The sequence below is a fragment of the Artemia franciscana genome, chromosome 1 (genome assembly GCF_032884065.1).
Source record: "Artemia franciscana chromosome 1, ASM3288406v1, whole genome shotgun sequence".
Lineage (NCBI taxonomy): Eukaryota > Metazoa > Arthropoda > Branchiopoda > Anostraca > Artemiidae > Artemia > Artemia franciscana.
The window spans coordinates 31,523,539-31,541,867 of NC_088863.1; the positions used below are offsets into that span (position 1 = coordinate 31,523,539).

General features: G+C 34.7%; 1 protein-coding gene across 1 annotated transcript in view; it reads left to right on the plus strand.

Annotated features, from left to right (window-relative positions):
- LOC136028548 (uncharacterized) overlaps positions 1–18,329 on the plus strand; it is a gene marked incomplete in the record, with an annotated part of 245,638 nt that overhangs the window by 221,238 nt on the left and 6,071 nt on the right. Inside the window, 1 exon segment of the mRNA XM_065706396.1 lies at positions 16,699–16,850. Within this exon segment, the coding sequence (XP_065562468.1) occupies positions 16,699–16,850 (152 nt within the window).

Genomic DNA, 18,329 nt, shown 5'->3' on the forward strand with positions numbered 1-18,329 from the left:
CAGACAGTGAACCAAGGATTTTACTTGGAGGTTATGAGAAGATTACGCAACAGTTTGCAACTAAAAAGGCCAGATTTATGGAAAAAGGCCAGAACACTTTTTTGCATTACGGCAATTCTCCCGCTCACAAAACACTTTCCTCTGCTCTGGTTTTTGCTCCAAAATCGTATGACCACTGTGTCAAAACCACCACCTTCTTCACCCAAGCTGGCCCATGCGACTTTTTTTTCTAATGAAAAGGGACATGAAAGGAATACATTTTGCGGACCTCGCTAAAAGGGAGGAGAAAAACAACGGGAATGCTGTCAAAAATCACATAAGAATCTGGATTTTCGTGCTTTTCAAGTTTTGTTCATGTCAAATCGTTTTTTCCCACCGAGCCTGACCGTGAATGTTTTTTAGCTCATATTTATCTTTCTACGCACCAATATAATATTTCCAATAAAGACAGGCTTGATTTTACTGTATCAAATTACGGCTAATTTTGTAGGACACAATCTTTTTGTCCATTTTCGAAGCAACCAGCTAATTGTTTTGGTATATGAACATTAAAAGAAATTGTTTTTCAATAAACTGTGGGGTTAATACTGTTCTTCAGGTCTATGACGAGGTTTTTCAAATTAGAACTGCCCATGGGCACTTGCACGGGGAGAGAAGCTTGAAATAAAAGACACTACCCATATGAGATATTTGCAGAAATTATAATCATTTTCGTGTTCTGAGTTATCAAAACTTTGCCCTCGCTTCTGAGAAACTTTTTCAGACTTTCCCCCTGTAGATATCCCCTTAGTAGGTCTCTTATTAGCTATATTAGCGATAATACAGTCTAATTAGGCTATTAGGTTTCTATGGACAAACTGGTATCCTTTATGCAATCAACACCCCTTCAGGCACTTTTTATCCCTCGTTTGTTATGCTCAAGATTCATTTTTCATTTCAACCTTTCCGCTTTATCTGTCAGGTTTTTCCTTCATAAATAAATTCTTGTCCAAGATAAAATCAGGTTGGTTAAAATACAACACAAAACTCTCATTATTTATTTATTTTTGGTTTGTTCTATCATCTTAACAACATAAATTCTTGTCTTTAATTAATGACTGGCTCCTGTTTTGGATCTTAAATAAACAATGTATTTCAGTTTTTGACGTTTATCTTTGAGTTTTAAAGTCTTAACTTTTTGTTTATATGATGACCCTTTATAAGTTGCAAAGTATTCAGCTTTTCTCAAAGACAGTTCTACAGCAAAGAATGCATCACACCAATCTGGTAGGATTTTTCGTGATAAAAAAAAAACATTTTGGCAGAAATGTTAATGTAAATATGTAATATTCAGCAGAAATTGGTTATTTATTCCCAACGACATTGATAGTTTTAGGGATGGATTTCTCGTCTTGGGGACCAATTTTACACTCAAAGATATTTTGAATGGTCAGTATATTTTGCATATATATTTTTTTTGGTAAAAGTAATAAATGCCAAGCCCATATGTTCAAACCAAGTCCTACTTGGTTTTACTGCCATTACGCAGTAATGAATGAATTTTAATGAATTTAAGTGAATTTAATGAATTTTTTAGCGTGATTTATTATAGAAAAATTAAAGATTATTGATGCAAAAAAAGAAACCTCTTTATAAGGTTTCATTTAATCTTTTCACCAACCTGAGATTTTATTCAAATATTCAAACTGAAAACAGCTTATATCAGTTGTGGGCAACCTATGGCCTATAGGTCAAAATTGAGATATGTACTAATTTCAAGTAAACCACTTTAGTTCTAAAAAAAGTATAATACAGATAAATACATACAACATAAACATGTTTAACAGATTTTGAGAATAAGAAAAAACAAATCTGAAATAGATACTAAGAACAACAGTTCATTTCGATGTAATTGTTGCCGTAACTATAATAGACGGAATACATCGATATCTTCCCAACAAATTTTATGGTTGTTAGGTGCGTGGCGTGTGTTGTTTCTAAGTTGTGGATAATGTTCAGTACCAGAAGGATAGCGGCATTAAATAAATTAAAAGAATGACATGACATTAAAGAAATGGCATTGTCAGTTAAAATAGTTAAGCGTCGTAAGCAAAGAGCAATGATGAAAGTAAAGAGAAATATTAGAACATAAAACGAACAAAAATTATGAGCGGCTCCCTCCTCAACCCCTGTTTTTGCGCTAAGGTTTTATATTGATTTTTAGAATCAGTTATGGATTAGACAAATATAGTTAATGAGTCATGGCAGCTATTTTACTTACCGATTGCGTTTTTAAACCTTTAAACTGAAAATTATATAGTAATTTTATTGTTCAAAGCAAATACGCAGTAATAAGCTCTTCATAGGCATTGGGAAAAATGCATCTTATCCCATTTTTAATTTCCCTAATATTTCAGCAGTCGCTCTCAAAGCATTATGAAGAATGACTGCTGAAATATTAGGTATACTAATTATCTAATTTTTAGTATTAATGCTTAATATTGACCTAAAAAATATTTACGAATTCATATATACTGTAAGTTCTATTTGTATGCAATTTAATGCCGTCCTTGGTTTTTATTTGAAAACACTTGTTTTTTAAGATTCATCTTATGTTTGTCTTTAATATCGTGCCCAGGGTTATCCTAAATATGGCGAAGACTACCATCTCCTCAAATCCCATTTTTTCGGTCAACTTTAACTTCTGCAGACCCATGGTTTAAGAAAATTAATTCATCTACCGTTTTTGCTTTTCAGGATGAAGTAAAATTTGTAAAAATAAACTATCTTGTCCTTAATAAAAGGGGCCTTTTCCTCCTTTAGCGTCCGTACTGTGCGCTTCATCCTATATTCACTGATATACAAATGCATTTTTTCTATTAAGGGAGATCAGAGATTATATCAATAATCATTTGAACATTCATTCAAATTATTGAAGCACCTGTCGTCAAAAGCTTGAAACCCTGAAACCCTGTTGAAACCCTTGAAACCCTGTCGTTAAGCCTGAGGCTTAAGTAAATCCTTCCCCGTAAGTGGATTCGTTGGCCTACAGTCTTATAGATGACTTGCAAATCTGCGATACTCTGTAGCCGTTAGTTTTGTTGAATAAAAGTTTGTAATAGCGTTTCATTTTCTTATGCACTGCATATCTGTTTAGGAGCAAGTGATGTGCCACACGAAAGTATGCCTTCTGAGTCTTAGAGACTAGATAAATTCCGTTTCATTGTTTCTCATAAATTTTTTCTTGTTAATATTTTGGCCCTGCTCAGGCCAAAACGCTAGAAGGGTTTTTCCTGTTATCTTTTATTACTTATAAGGGCGTTTCCACTTCTTCTTCCAACAACTCATTGCAGTACCAGGCCACCTGGATCCACTAGAGCTACTCACGCACATCTTCCCCCATCACAATCTATTTAAACCCTCCCTCTTTACAAAGCCTCAAGAAGTTTCAATTGCCTTTAAATCCTTTCTTAAGACCTCCTCCCATCCAATTTGGGAGCGACCTGGGTTTTGTTTGGCCCTAGATGGTCCACCAAAAAGGACAATTTTCGACAATCTGTCATCTTTCATAAGCAGAGCGTGTCCTAGCCATCTCAATCTTTCTCCCATTACTACCATAGAAAGAGGGATTGAGCCAGATTTTTCCGTACAACTTACTGTTTGACATTACGTTTAGTTAGACCATAGAAGGGTACCCAAAACATTCTTTAGACAATTTCACTAACAAACGTCAAATAAATCATCCTTCGTCTTTCGGAGCACCCACGTTTCACAACTATACATGACAAGAGTCATCACTATAGCTTCCAATATTCTAATGCTGGTTCCCAAACTTATCTTCCTGTTCTTCCAAACTGTTTTCAACTATGGCGAAACACTCTGGGCCTGGCTTTTCTACTTTTAAGATCTTCACTGTATCCACTATCTTTACTAATAATGGGTCTAGGTCTAGGCATTTATTTCCCCCAGTAAAATACCCGCTGAAAAATACTCCTCGTGGAAAATACCACTAGAAGATACACCCCAAAAAACACCCCACTGAAAATAACCCCCTCCCCTGAAAAAAAAACAGAAAATGTTCGACCTGAAAATTTCCCCTCCACCACCACTAAAAATACCCTCCCCCTTCTATGAAAATACCGCCCCCCCGATGCCAGTTGGTCTCCAATCACTTTCGCCTTATAAATAAAGGACTACAACTCCTAATTTCTAACTGGACAAGCATACTCCGGCATTTGAACGACCATAAGGTGGAGGTGGAGATGAGGAGAGGTCAGTTCCTCTCCTATACGGAATAAATTCTGCTCAATTTTGGGTTGATGTTACTCTTTACTTTTTAATCTTACTTTTTATCTTAATAATCGTTGAGTAAACGAGAAATATTCCCAGAAATCCAGAGGGATTAATTATCAATTTCACATTTTTAATGAGACTATAAAAGTTTTTTTGCCCCCCCCCCCACCCTACGAAAAACAGCCACCCAAACAAGAGTCTTTGACACTACCCTGGGGATAATACATATTTTCTATGTCCACCCTCCCCTCGTCTCTCCCTTAGAGCTAATAATGTATATATCTGAAGGCTCAGTGAGAGTTGGGATGTTTGGGCATTAAAATGCACCCTTTGAGGTATCTTCTTCCCTCCCTAACTAGCCGAAATATTTTAAGGGCCTAAACAAATTTCACCATCTTAGGTAAATTCCCTGTCGTTTTACGATTCCAAACATTTGCATATAAGGCCGTAAACCTCTACGATGGGGCTCTCTGATTGTTTTGTAGTTAGAGAGAGGGAGATGCCTTAAAAGGTGTTTTTTAATGCCCAAACATCCCAACTCTTGTTGAGTCTTCATATAAATACAGAATTATTTCTAAGGGAGAGATACGGGAAGGGTGGACTTAGAAATTGATATATAATCCCAAGGTCCGTATCTAGGACTTTTGTATGGTGGGAGGCATTTTTCAGAGGGGCATCATCTGATCTTCTCGTTACTCAAAATCATCTCTTCACCTTCACTTATTCAAAGTCTTGTACACCCACTTGTTCTTACACCCTGAGCTCCAAAAATCTAAAAAAAAATCGTTTATTTTGCTAAGAATTTCATCTAGAATCCTCAAAGCATCAATATAATCTAAGTCTAAAAAAAACTTTACTTTCTAATTTTATTCCATACTCTTCCATAAAGTCTCTGAAGGCAAGTCGAAATAAAATTCGGTGGCTGTAGATGCACTAATGCTCAGTGGCAGTGTGCCGTCAGCGCACTGAAAAAAAAATCGCCAATTTACGCCAAAAAATGATCGGCTGCGCACAGTCAACCGATCAGCGTTTGTTCTGCTTTTAGAATTGTTTTTGCTTCTTATTTTAAAAGTTTCGATAACTAAATTGGAATTAGTCCTTTTTCGGAATTCTTTTTAAAGAGGAGTTTTTTAGGTCCACAATTCCTTTTCAGCTTCATTAGCACGACCGATCCTCGGACAAAATAAGGACTAAACATCAATCTTAACTTTTCCCATAGATTCTTTTACACCAAATGATCCGCGATCAGGCCTTAAACAGCCTGAAAATTGAATTAATCCGATAAATTTTATTCGAATTAAACTTTAAAACTTAGATTAAAATAAATTTATTTACAGCCTAAATTGTGAAAGAAACTCATAAAAATATTCCTTTCCATCTTACTAAAATTTTAGCTCGAATGATTTTTAGCTCAAACGTTGACGTTTATCAACCGTGGTGCCCAGGAAGCATAAACTGAGCATTTGCTCTTCTCTTTCGAAGATTAAAAATGTGTAACAATGTCAAACTCTTACAGGAATTTGGAAAAACATAAACACTTTGGAAAATGTTATAACTTTAAGAATACAAACTTTAAATGTCATTAAAATCAAAAGTCATAGAAACCCAAGCAGCTGAAGGAAGTGGATTTTAAATCCACTTGAGTTTTCCAAAAAAAGGTTACATGACACATTCAAAATTAACTCTGCCATTTTCCTGTCTTCAGTTGGGTCTCAAGTCATATAAAGTTGTTTTAATATATTCTATTGTTTTTTGAGATTCTGTCATTTTCAGGACAGTCGACTGAATAATAACCTCGAGAACGACAATGTTATTCATCGTTTGGTTGATGAAAATGCGACTGGCTTGCCAAGAGTTAAAGATTGGTTAGTATTTCAGATAAATTCCAACATATCTATGCAGAAACAGCTTTAAGAGGTGTAAGAACGTTGCCCTGCATTTATGAACTTTTTTGAAGAGTTTAGCTCTATTTAACCGAGTCGAAAATGGTTTCTGTCATATTTCACTCAGTACCATCTCAAGCTATACTAGATGGTGTTGACAGAGATGATCTTCCGTGCAAAGTTTACTTTGCCTTTTATTCAAAGTTACTCATTGCAAAGTTTACTTTGCCTTTTATTTTACTTAAAATTATTAACATTTTTTATGGTTGTATTAAAGATGGGACATTTAAAACTTAATTTGAAAAGGCAAGAATTATGTCTGTTGAAAATGGCCATCTTGATGATTATTGTAACTACACGCCGATGTAAATTCTGCCAACACCGTCTAAAATTTTAAAAAATTTATTGATATTCAGGTTTAACTATTCTAGCAAAAACAGAGGCACTTTTCTAATGACTGTTGTTAGATTGATATTGTATTGTATCAGATTAAAGACGGTTCTTGACTACTAAGGTCCCTGCGTCGGCCCTGCAGTGCATTGCTGCAGCATGATTCGATCTCTGGGTCCCGTAATACAAAAAATGAAAAATGCTTCCATGTAAAATGAGCCACACTCAGTTTTTGCGATTTTCCGTTCTAAAATAAAGCCAGGGGGAAGGAAACAATAGAAGCACATATCTCTTTTCCAACGCAACATCATCAAACAGTTCGTGGTAACGAACTATAGTAAGGAGCGACCCTGCTCAGTAATAACCAAAACTCTAAAAAACGGGATTTTGATACCAATAGCTACATCAAAAGAATTACATTTTAATGCTGATTTTAAATATATAAGTTTAAATAAGTTTAATCTTATCCATCAAGAGTTACGAGCCTGAGAAAATTTGCCTTATTTTAGAAAATAGGGGGAACACCTCCTAAAAGTCATTGAATCTTAATGAACAGCGTATCCATCGTATCAGAGAAGCCTACTGTAGAAGTTTCAAGCTCCTATCTACAAAAATGTGGCATTTTATATTTTTTGCCAGAAGACAAATCACGGATGCGTGTTTATTTGTTTGTTTTTTTATTCTCCAGGGGTAATTGTATCAACCCAGTTGTCCAACAATGTTGCGAGAGGGCTCATTCTAACGGAAATGCAAAGTTCTAGTGCCTCTTTTAAGTGGCCAAAAAAGTTGGAGGGCACCTAGGCTCCCTCCCACGCTAATTATTTTCCAAAAGTCACTGGATCAAAATTCTGAGATAGCCATTTTATTCAGCATAGTCAAAAAACCTTATGACTATGTCTTTGGGGACGACTTACTCCTCCACAGTCCCCGTGGGAGGGGCTACGAGTTATAAACTTTGACCTGTGTTTACATATAGTAAAGGTTATTGGGAAGTGTAGAGACGTTTTCAGGGGGATTTTTTGGTTGGGGGAGAGGTTGAGAAGAGGGGGAAATGTCGGGGAACTTTCTATGGAGGAATTTTTCATGGGGGAAGAAAATTTCCACGAAGGGAGCGCAGGATTTTCTAGCGTTATTTAAAAAAAAACAATGAAAAAATATATATGATAAAGATGTTTCAACTGAAAGTAAGGAGCAGCATTAAAACTTAAAACGAACAGAAATTATTATGCGTATCAGGGGTTCACCTCCTCCTAATACCTCGCTCATTACGCTAAAGTATTTTTAGTACCTTCAACTATTTATTCTACGGCCTTTGTGATTCAGGCGTCATTCTTAAGGATATGGGACAAAATTTAAGCTTTAGTGTAAAGAGCGAGGTAATGGCGAAGGTGTGAGCCTCCTCATATATATCTTTATATATATATATATATATATATATATATAAATGCTGTGTCCGTCTGTTACATTATCGTTATTACCGTTACACGCGCTCAAAAAATTGAGGCTCTTTTTAAATTTTATTAAATTGCTTAAAATGTAAAAACTTGTGGTTGCACAAATATTTCAATATATTTCGACAATGGATTAAAGTAATTCGAAAACCTTAAAACAGAAAATCAAAAGTTAGAAGTTTAGTAGAAACTATGACGTCATATTGTAACAGCTAACAGATAAATGACATTAAAAAAAATTGAGGCTCCTTTTAAATTTTATTAAATTGCTTAGAGTAAAACACTGGCATCTGCACAAATATTTGAATATATTTTGACAACCTTAAAAAGAAAAAACAAAGTTTGAAGTTTTAAAACAGAAAACGAAACCGATTTGCTGTATCAATTCCATCCAAAAATGACATAGCATTGCCGGAACCCCGAGCACAAGGGATAATGAGAATTCGTATGTAGAAGCCTGCCGCGTGCCATGCGACCCAGGTAGTACGTAATAAAAACAAACAAATATAGAAATATGTTAGGCAAGCTAATTTGTAAGTTACGTATAAAACGTTCGTCAAAAATTAAAAGTTCTAAGTTGCTTTTTTAAGTAACCCAAAATTTGGAGGGCAGCTAGGCCTCCTCCCCCGTTCCTTTTTTCTCAAAATCATTTGATCAAAACTATGAGAAAGCCATTTAGCAAAAAAATAAATATGTAAATTATTCGTTTTAATTATTCATCTGCGGAGAGCCAAAATCAAAACATGTATTAATTCAAAAACGTTCAAAAATTAAATAAAAAAAAACACGTTTTTTAACTGAAAGTAAGGAGTGACATTAAAACTTAGAACGAAGAGAAATTATTTCGTATATGAAAGGGGCAGTTCCCTCCTCAACGCCCCGCTCTTTACGCTATAGTTTTTTCCTGTTTTAAAAAGTAGAGTTAAGAGAAAGAACCAACTTCAAGTTCAGAGAAAGAGTCAAAGAGACAAGCTAAGAGAAGAGTGGGGTGTTGAGGAGGGAGCGGCACCTTTCATATACGAAGTAATTTCTCGTCGTTCTAAGTTTTAATGTCGCTCCTTACTTTCAGTTAAAAAAAAAACTTGTTTTTTTATTTAATTCATTAAGGATTTAAATTCGTTCCATTATGTTGAGTAATGATGATAGACCAGTCACTTTCAGATGTTTCGCTTCATATTTTGTGACAGTTTTTCTTGTTAAGCTTTAAACAGGGTAGCTTCTTACCTTGATTAAATAAAAAAAAACAAGTTTTTTGAAATGAAAGTATGGAGCAACATTAGCACTCAAAACGAACAGAAATTATTTCGTATATGAAAGGGGCTTTTCCTCCTCAACGCCCCGCTCTTTATGCTAAAGTTTGACTCTTTCTCTTGACTCCACTTTTTAAAACAGTTAGAAAATCTAGCTTAAAGAAGCTTAAAAGCCCCTTTCATATACGGAATAATTTCTGTTCGTTTTAAGTTTTTATGTTGCTCCTTCTTTCATTTAAAAAAAAAACTTGTTTTTTATTTAATTTCTGTACGTTTTGAATTAATGCATGTTTTGATCTTGGCTCTCCGCACATAAATAATTAAAACGAAATTTGCATATTAATAAATTGCAATTAATCGGAAAATTTTGAGAAAAAAGAGCGAGGGAGGAGGCCTAGTTGTCCTCCAATTTTTTGATTGTTTAAAAAGGCAACTAGAACTTTTAATTTTTTACGAACATTTTCATTGGTAAAAAATATAAGTAACTTACGAATTAACTGATGTAACGAACTTCTATATTCGTATGTTTTCATTGCGTATACGAAAGGGTTCAACCCTCGTCGATACCTCGCTCTTTACACTAAAGCTTAAATTTTGTCCCAATTCCTTAAGAATGACCTTTGAATCACAAAGACCGTAGAATAAATAGTTGAAATTACTAAAAATACTTTAGCGTACAGAGTGAGGTATTACGAGGAGGTAAACACCTCATATGCGCAATAATTTTTGCTTGTTTTAAGTTTTAGTGCTGCTCCTTACTTTCAGTAGAAAAAACTTTTCTTATTTTTTTTATTGTTGTTTCAAATAATGCTAGAAAATCCTGCACCCCCTTCATTGAAATTCTCGTCCTTCATGAGATGTTCCTCCATGGAAATATCCTTCCACGTACCCTCCCCCCTCAACTTTCGCCTTAAACCAAAAAAATCCCCCTCAAAAGGTCTGTACACTTCCCAGGAACTATTACTATACATAAACACAGGTCAAAGTTTGTAACTTGCAGCCCCTCCCACGGGAACTGCGGGGGACTAAGTCGTTCCTAAAGACATAGTTATTAGGTTTTTCGACTATGGTGAATAAAATGGCTATCTCAGAATTTTGATCCGGTGACTTTTGGGAAAAAATGGTCGTGGGAGGGGGCCTAGGTGCCCTCCAATTTTTTTGGTCACTGAAAAAGGGCACTATAACCTTTAATTTCCATTAGAATGAGTCCTCCCACGCCATTCTAGGACCACTCAGTCGATACGATCACCACTGGGGGAAAAAAAAACAAATAAACACGCATCCGTGATCTGTATTCTGGCAAAAAATACGAAATTCCACATTTTGTTGGAACTTAGGAAAATAAGGTTTTCTGATACGCTGAATCTGATAGTGCGATTTTCGTTAAGATTGTATGAGTTTTCGAGGGTGTTTCCTCCTATTTTCTAAAATGAGGCAAATTTTCTCAGGCTCGTAACTTTTGATGGGTAAGACTGATCTTAATGAAATTTATAAATTTAGAATCAGATTTTCGGTCGCTCCTTACTACAGTTCGTTAACACGAAGTGTTTGATTGAATACCTTTTCATTCAATTTTTCTTATTTTCAAAAAGCAAAAACTTTCGAATTAGGAGAATGTTAAGAAATAGTACATAGTCTAGATATTTCGATAGGTGAGAGGGGGCTACTCATTTATAGGAATAGGAATACGGTGTTCAATTTTTTTTTTTTTTTGAGAAAATCTTGTTTCTTTGAGAATATCAGGTGTTTTTGTTCAGAGGTGGGAGGAAATATCGGTCTTGTAAGAACATTTAAGCTTCTAAAATTATCTCATATATTGTTGTCCTGTTTAGTCGTGTCGTTTTTCTGTCCACTTCCTTAGTACCTGTAGTCCATTTCCTTAAATCCCTTTAGGAGAACACCGATGGTAGCCACGCGTTCTGGGTTTTTTTTAATGCATATTGTTTGGCTTACATATTAGAACTTGATTTGCGAAAGTGTATGTGATGAAGTCGAGAGGCCAATCTTTTGCGGGCTTTCTTAAGACTAGTGCCTAAGTTATTATTATTTTTGGTGCCCTATGTCCAAATATATCATACTAATCCTTTTTTTTCATTTTTAAAGTAGGTTAGGGGTATCCATATTTTGTAATATCTCGGGAAAACTGGTCTTAAAGGAGCAATTTCCCCTTAATTAGTCAAAATAGTTCAATCTGAATATCACCATGTTAAATACTACTTTCTTCTCCTAAACAAAAATGAAAGATTATGAGGAACATACACACATGAGTAGCTGCGAAGTCCCTTCTTTTGTTTAAAAAGTTTTCCAGAATTAATCAGCATTCGCCTGAGTTCGTGTCTTAATTGAGGATCGTTTGACAGTCAGAAACGCTAGAAGGATGTTAAGAAAAGAGTCATTCAAGGACCAACTTCGAATGAAGTTATCTGACCCCAAAAAACTTGTGTTATTAACTCATTTATGAAAATCAGTTCTGAAAGCCCCGGAAAGGATGTGGATAAAGTTTTGATTCTTTGGGAATCTACACTTGCTCTAGAGCAAAGAGAGCTAGAGCTAGTGCAAAAAAAATTGACTTTGAGGTTTTATTTATTTTCTTTGGCGCAAGTTATAAGATTGCTTTTAATTGACTCATAATAAAATGTTCATCACTGTTATTTTTTCCCTTTGTGCTAGCAATGAGAAAAGCTATTCAAGGAAATTTCCGGTTGGTTTTGAGCACGACATTCAGAAAATTTCAAGCACCAAAGTAAAACTTACGAAAAGCTTTCTAGGCGATTTAAGTTATTTTTAGCTATTTAAGAAATAGCCTTGGACTTGCTTCTGTCTTTTTTTCAAATGTTTGACCGGTCGGTGATCAACCTTTACCATGTCCTGTGGTGGCGCAGTGGATTTGACCTTAGCTTGATAATATGGGACCCAGAGATCGAATCACGCTGCAGGAATGCACTGCAGGGCCAACGCAGGGACCTTAGTAGTCAAGAAACGTCGTTAATTCTTAAATAATAATAATAATAACCTTTACCGTTCTGTTTTTTTTTTTGTTCCTGTTTTTTAAGAATGTTATCAAATTGAAATTCGATATAATTTCAAGCTTATGAATCGTCAAAGCCAAGCAACATTATGTAATTATGGATTAGAAGGACAGTCGGTTAAACATAATTAAGTTTTTGCTCCAAACGAAAATAAACATTAACATGCGAACAATTACTGGCAATTGTAAAATATAATGTGCGATGACAATCTTCTGTGCATCTTTTCTTAAAAAAATGATCGCTAAAATTGTAGCTCTTCCCTGTGCAGCAACTCTGTTTATTTAAGTTCCAAACATTTACATTATTTGATTAAACGCCTGAACATAATTTTTATTCCAGACAGTTATTTCTTTTATTCTTATGGCATGATCTTTTATCTAGGCAACAGTCAACAGGCATAAATATTTCCACATCATCCCCTAAAAGCTTAGCCTAGGATTGTTTATCACACATATCGGACTCTTCCTCCGCATACTAGCTATTTTCCAATAAAAACGTGGTCATTTTCTTTCCAGCTTCCTATTCTATCTATAGAAAAGGCACTGTATTAAGGAAATGTCTGACAAGGGATTTTTGTTAAGGAGTATGTCTGAAACAAATGTAGTTTGATTGCTGAGGGATTAAATCTAGCTCGATAGAATGGGTAAATTAAAGTGCTGCTCCACTATCGCTATTGTTTGAAACATCTTTGATGTTCTTTAACAAACAAGTGAATGCCTACTGATATGCTTAATAAACATACCAAAGAATCGGTGGCGAAAAATAGATCGACACTTAAATCGACTACTTACCATCAGAGCAACATTATTGAAATATCCATGAGTAAACTCGGAAGCATGCACTATCTTTATAATCGAGCAATAATTGTGTATTTATTCATGTCTTTATTTTTTCTTGAAAACTGCTCCATATTTTTTCGGGAAAATTTGTATCCTTGGATATTCTGGCCTAATAGGTCATAGTTAAAAAAATAGGTTTAAATCTAGATAGGATAGAAATTTATATAAATCGTTAAGAGCCTTAATTTTGGGGGGGGGGAAATCATGTGAGTGACGTCATTGTTGTATATATCAGTATTACAATGATGTTGTCACACTTGTCATACTTATGTGGAAAAACTGAATATTTTCATGCATGAAGAAGTACAATAAATTGCTTAAAGAGCAAAAAACTGGTAATCCCGTGAACAACTTCCTCACGGAGAATTTCTACCTTGGAAAATATGAAAATATTCTACGGGGTGAATATTCTTCCCTATAAAAAGATACTCTATACAATTCCAACCTGGTAAGAAATCCCCCCTTAATATCTCCACATGTAAAATTGAGTTGGCAATGAGAAAGTAAGAAAATAAAAAGAATGTTGTATAGGAATTCTGACAAATTCCCCCAGTGTAAAATTTCTCTTGGAAAGTTCCCACGCAGAAATCTCCCTTCTCACCGAAAATTCACTATAATTACCGTTGATTTTGTATCGACTACGTGCACCCCTAGTAACGAGTGTGCTACCACACGCCATTAATGCCTCTGAAACTGGGAGCCTCAGTAAACAGTTTTCCAATAGTTTCAACTTTTTAAAGTTTTTAGTTTTTTATAATTTAAAATTTTTATAGAAAATTGTTTTTATTTTCAATAAACAGTTTTTCGCATAACTTATATAAAAAATGTGGTAGCTTGACGGAATTAAAAAGTTTCAGAATACAATTTTAATAAATGCAATTAAAGACTGGATTACTCAATATCAAGCTAAACTTGATTTGATTACTGTATTAATTTACGTAAAATTGTTCGTTTTTTTTTTTTTTTACACCAAAAACTGAAGTAGTATTAACTTAACAATAAAAAAGCTCCGACGTAAGAACGATATTTAAGGGGTTGTAAGACGAGATTCAACTCGTCTAAACGTCAAGAATAAGAACTAAAAATTATCAACGGAATTCCAAAAATATACTTTGAGGATGCCCTATCTCTTGAAGAATTTACAACTCCCGCAAGCAATCCAATCTCTTATGAGTAGGACAAATATTAAGGGAGGGTGTTAAGCCCAGCACCTCCCCTGGATATGCCCTTGCGTGTAAGTCCTTTTTAGCATAGTCAGGTAAGCACGCAGACAGAATCCTTAATTATAAATATATTTTTTTCTATGATTTCCTTGAAATTTGTGCATAGTTTTTCTGACTTTTTGCTCTTTGTATGGATTTATTATTGCAATGCTTACCCTTACTAATAAGCAAATTCTTTATCATACTTACCTGACATAAGATATCCTCGATACCGTCGATAACCAAGATGCCTCATCTAATAACAAAATATTTCGAAACATAGCTGGGAATATGTAATGTATTTTTGCTACACACAGATTATGACTGTATTTATGTTTTCCACTCATCTGGTGAAAATTTACATATCCTTTAAAAATAATGTAAGGCGTGGTGAATATAGTGCTTAGGTCATGCTTAAAGTCAGATTGTCTGCAAAATACTACAATTAGCTTTGGTGATTAGAAATATTTCAGACTTATTTAATGGTACCATGAATTGAATGGGCTGTTATACCGTTTTTAGAAGGAGTAATTACATAAATCTACACTAGGACATTACATGCAATGACCTTAATTAAACTATAGCTTATTATGGCTTCATATTTTATTTATGTTAAATTGGCTAAATTTGATGTCAAAATGCATTCATAAGGTAGACCGAGATCTGGGAATTCCGAGGAATTCATCATAACATTGTAGACCCGAAGTACTTAGCAAGAGCTAAGAGCTCATATGGCACTTTTGACGAGAGATCACATCCAGTCTGGTTATGTCAATCTAGCATCTAGAACTTGCGCTTATTCTCGAAATCGCCAAAGCACTAGAAATTCCCCAGCTCTTATTTGGTCCGGTTATATCAGTCAGGTATCTAGAACTTGTGCTTATTCTTCCCATCAAGTTTCATCCCGATCTCTCCACTCAAAGCATTTTCCAAGATTTTCCGTTTACAAGGTTTTTGTTTGACCCCCCCCCCAATGTCCCAATGTCACCAGATCCAGTCTAAGTTTATATAAGGACCTCTCAGACACCAGGTCCTTCTATCAAATTTCATTAAGATCCGATCATCCCTTCGTAAATTAAAAATACCTCATTTTTTCTAATTTTTCCAATTAACTGTCCATCCTCTCCCCCCAGATGGTCGAATCGGGGAAGTGACTATTTCTAATTAAATCTGGTCCAGTCCCTGATACGCCTGCCAAATTTCAGCGATCGCTATATCGATCACGTATCTAGTTTCGGATCTTCTTCAGTTACAAAATGGAGTGGTCCGGGATTCGAGCCCAAGACCTCTCACACCCTAAGCGAGAATCATACCACAAGACAAGCAAGCCACACTTAAGAACAACAATAATTTTTTATATGCAAATAAAATTCTTCTCCACTATCTTTTTCGCTTGCCCCCCCCCCCCAGATGGTCAAGTCAGGGAAGCGACTATTTCTAATTTAATCTGATGCGGTCCCTTATATACCTGCCAACTTTCATCGTCCGAGCTTAGCTTGAAGTGCATAAACTAGCAAAACCGGGACCGACAGACAGACAGACCGACGGACAGAAATTACGGTCGCTATATGTCACTTGGTAATTACCAAGTACCATAAAAACCAGTATCATTATAAACCATCCTGAAATCAGTTCAACAATTTGAGAAAACAGCCAAAGATGAGAAGATGTACACGACACATGGCAAGTAGATGTGAAAATACTATTCTAAAGTTTAGCCTTTTCAGAACGGTAACGAATTTTTGCTTCAGAGAAAAAAAAAAGAAAAAAATAGAGATTTTGAAAATAAACTTATGATTAACATAATCGCTCAAAATGACTTTGTGCTTCTATCATCTTCGTAGTTAAGAGGGAGTTATGGGCGTCAAGCTGTCGTTAAAAATGAAGCTAGTTTCTTCTAGGAAATTTCTTGTCCAATGAGAAAATTTTATAAAATATCAGAATAAAGGCTGTCACATATTCTCCAAATAATCCTTTAGGGAAACATTTTCTACCAACATTCTAAATCACTGCTATAGTGATATTTGAAGTTCTTTGGATTTATTTTTGAAATTATGACGATACAAGCATAGATTCCATTTTTGAACATTGAATTCTTCTAGATTCATTTTTGGTGGTTCTTCTATGAAATTTCTTGTCCAATGAGAAAATTATATAGGCTATAATAGCATAATAAAAGTTTTCACAGACTACACCAATGGTCCTTTTAGTAAACATTTTCAATCAACATCCTAAATTACTGCTCTAGCATTATTTGAGATTCTTCAAATGTATTTAAAAATCATGACGATATAAAATAAATCATATTTTTGGTGTTTGATGGATTATTTTGTCATAGTCACCTGTATTTATTATTATTTTCTGGTAATTTAAGGTGCAACGTTCACGACCCGAGAGGAAAAACAGGGCTTCCTTTGAAGCTGGAAGACAAAAGAGCCGAACCAAAAGTGTTATATGCCTCAATCAATTATAGTAGAAATAAGCAAAGACAGGCAAACAAGACTACAGAAGATACGGACGAAGAATTACACTTGGCAAGTATCCGTAAAGATCGATAATTTTTCTGCCTAGTCCGGTTAAGAGGGATATTTTCGAAAAAGAAACTTACAGTCCAGTAAAAGCACGGTTTTTGAGCAACAGAATTTTTTCGGGGTACAGAAGATCTTCAAGAATTACACTAAGATCTGACAAATCCGGTTTGAACCGGCTATGATGTTTTTTTTTTTTTTTTTTTTAGTGAGAAAACTACAATGTATGTATATTTTAATTAAGTATTTAATATTTACGAGGTGGTTAGGGGTTAGGTTAAGTTAGGTTAGGCTGGGTCAGGTATTTAATATAATGCGTTCTGTAAGACCTGCTTTCCATAATTCTTTGTCATAAATTCCGTAACTTTATTTTTAAAGTATTACATTATCACCATCTTTAGGTATATTTCATTAGGAGTAACCTAACTTCATTTCTTAATGATGTTGTGTTGAACAGACAATTACTGTTTTTGGCACCAAAATGTTCAGAAAAACTTGCTCAATAGCATATCCAAAATCGGCTATTCCAATAGCCGGAATAGCTGATTTTGGCATATCCAAATATCCAAAATTGTTATATTCTTTCAACCCACCAAATACTGCACAAATTAAGATTCTGATTTTTCAGTCCCATCTGACCATGATTTGGTGGAAATGGGGAATTAATCGATAAAACTTTCTAATTCTGATGTCCTTTTCAGTCTTCTTGAGCACGAATTAATAAGATATGACTTTTCAATCCAGACAACGTCGAAAAAATTGAAATTCGAGCCCCTCCCCCCCCCCCTTCCACTCTTTTCCCTGAAAAAGAGGTATTTTAACACTGTTGATTTCTGCCTATTTGGATACGTGATTAAAAAAAATTCTGAACATTAAGGTAGCCAAAAAAAAAATATGTTGCTTTAAAGCCGAGGCTTGGCCTTTTTTTTCGTAGTTTTACTGGACTATGTATATTTCGTCACAAATCCAGTGAAGATATTGCTCTATCTATACTAACGAGACTTAAATCTAAAATATTTGAACAATTTTAAGTTTATGCCAGAGGTAAAAATGTATTATTTTTTTTCAACCGTTATAGTCATTATTCAGTCACCAAATAACTGCTATTATTAAGTATTGGGTCATGCCCACATTCAATTGTATATAATACAGTTGTCAAACTGGGCGATACTGCAATGTTAAAGTAATGGCTGGGTTTTAAGCAAGCCTAGAAGTTATTTGTGATGATGGTACTGTATTTTAGAAGACAGCGTTGCCATTTTCATTAAACGATTAATTTATTGACACTGTCAGTTCATTTTTATTCAATAACACTTATTAAATTAAGGTAGGACTAAAACTGACGAGGAATCACAAAAAAAGTTATGATTATTTCACAAGTTGTTTTAGGTTCTCTTGAATTTCTTTTGTGAAGAATAATGAATAATTATACGGAATAAAATTGTTTTTAACAAGCAACGTTTATGAAAATGTTTTTCAAGGAAA